Here is a 1,987-nt window from a genome sequence, read left to right as displayed (position 1 = left end):
GATTCTAGGCATGTCTTTGTAAGGCCACGCGAAAACATCTTTGAAATTTTTTAATAAACCGATTAAACACTCGTGTTCCTTCGAAGACAACGTAGACCCGATCTAGACCAAACAAGGATCTTTCTCAGTACCCACGTTAAATTGATACGATTTCATATGTACAGGGCTTAACGTGCCTATCCTCCTCGTGATCAACCAAATTTTTCAAAACCCGAGGAATTTCTTCCTCTTTGTTTATGTCAAAATTTTGAAAATTAAGATCAGTACAACAAACCAAAGGTGTAGAGAAGTAGGCAAAGTCCACAGCATTCCCATTCAAAAAGTATGGATCTTCGGTTACGGTGGACTCAAAAGAAAAGCTAAAAGACGACTTGAACAGGACTTTGGTATCCGGGTTACCACGCCCAAAAGTACCAGACTTAGAGGAACTCGAATCTTGCTTTGACTCCACAGACTCAGTGGAATCAGATCCGGACTCACTATCTGATCCAGAACTGTTGATGATGCCTTGCTCAAACTTCTAGACCAAGCGTGGAGCCTTAGACCAATTCACGATAAGATTGGAGAAATCCGCTGCTGGGTTATCCCCAATCATTGAGATAGTAAAACTATCCCCCAAGTTGACGGTCTCAACTTCAGCAATAGAACTTATTAGTAGATTAACCATCGCTTTTCCTAACAGCTCTTCCTCTTCGATGTCCAGGTTTACAGTCCCGCCTTGATCTGTGCTAGGGCTCAGGTCTACTTGTTCATCCTCCTCTTCTGGTAACTGGTGCCCGAAGAAGATCTCGAACCTCGGATATCTTGTTTTTGTTTCCCAGTCATACTAGGGCTCTGGGAATCCACAAAAGGGGAAGTCTTCCCTTTGGCGAACAAAATATCCGTTCAAGGTCCCATATATTGGTTTATGGACTAACTCATACTGCTTCCCAATCCTCTTTGCTTTCAGCCTTTTTTTCAACTCCCCATTTTTTCTTTGCCAATTTGCAGCAGTAGGTTTGTATCCCAACCTAAAAGTGTAGGGCTTGTGACTGATCTCCTTAGCACCAGTACCTCCATGCCTCCACTTCGGCCTAGTCCGACTCCGGGCTTATGCCCTTGTTTGTTCATCATGTAGATGGATGCGTACTCACGTAGTCTCCATCACCCTCTGCCATGATGGTTTAGACTAACCAGGCTTCTTCCAAAGAGAAACTAGAAAGGAACACATCCTCCTCCCCATGTATGATTTCCAATAATAGTGCAGTGGTTCCCTAGGGAAGATGGATCGTAGAATTACCATACACAGTGGCAATCCCGCCTTTGAAAGAGTACTTTACTAACTGATAGATTGTTGATGACACAACCCTCATTTGATGTAGCCAGGGCCTTCCTAGCAGTAGATTAAAAGTGGCCGGAACGTCCATGACATGGAATTCCACCTCATGCTCAGACGGGCATATTAGGATATGGCTTTTGAACGTTCCCATGACATCCTGGCTTGTATTGTCATAAGCCCGGGCAACTTGGGTCATGGGTGTAAAGTCAATCGGCCTCAAACCAATGGCATAAGTAGTCCTCGCTGGACACACATTGATCACTGATCCGATATCTACTAATACCACCGGAATCCACTTTTTTTGACTTTCTAGGGTTACATATAAGAGATGGTTGTGGTTGGCACCCTTAGGTGGTAACTCTTTATCTGTAAAAGATATTACTGGCGTAATGTCCCCAGATGTTAACAATGATACCAATTGGTCCGCAGTGGTATCGATAGACAGTTTAGTCCAGTTCATTGCTTATAACAGTGCTTGCCTATGCTCCGAGATGCCATTATCAGCCCCCAGATTGATATATCAGCCTGAATCTTCTTAAGCTATTTCAAGACCAGGTTTTCTTCAACATCCTTCTTTTTTGATCTCTAAGTCTCCTTTCTAGAGGTCTTTGGCTGGTCTAATGCTGCGGGTTTGAAGTACCGACCACTTCGGGTTATATGATTGATTTT

General features: G+C 43.5%; 1 protein-coding gene across 1 annotated transcript; it reads right to left on the bottom strand.

Moving 5' to 3' along the window:
- Positions 1 to 1,253: 1,253 nt before the first annotated feature.
- Positions 1,254 to 1,778, bottom strand: LOC145820178 (uncharacterized). The gene has a single exon (XM_082915050.1). It carries the CDS (start codon positions 1,776 to 1,778, stop codon positions 1,254 to 1,256), a length of 525 nt encoding a protein of 174 aa, XP_082771176.1.
- Between the last annotated feature and the right edge of the window lie 209 nt (positions 1,779 to 1,987).

Source organism: Camellia sinensis, chromosome 1 (genome assembly GCF_055761805.1).
Source record: "Camellia sinensis isolate YWXY chromosome 1, ASM5576180v1, whole genome shotgun sequence".
Classification (NCBI taxonomy): domain Eukaryota; kingdom Viridiplantae; phylum Streptophyta; class Magnoliopsida; order Ericales; family Theaceae; genus Camellia; species Camellia sinensis.
The sequence above is the reverse complement of the archived record's forward strand: the minus strand, read 5'-3'. Positions and strand labels throughout refer to the sequence as shown.

Excerpts from the sequence above, each read along its gene's own strand:
- LOC145820178 (XM_082915050.1), bottom strand. The coding sequence starts at position 1,778 with ATGAACTGGACTAAACTGTCTATCGATACCACTGCGGACCAATTGGTA.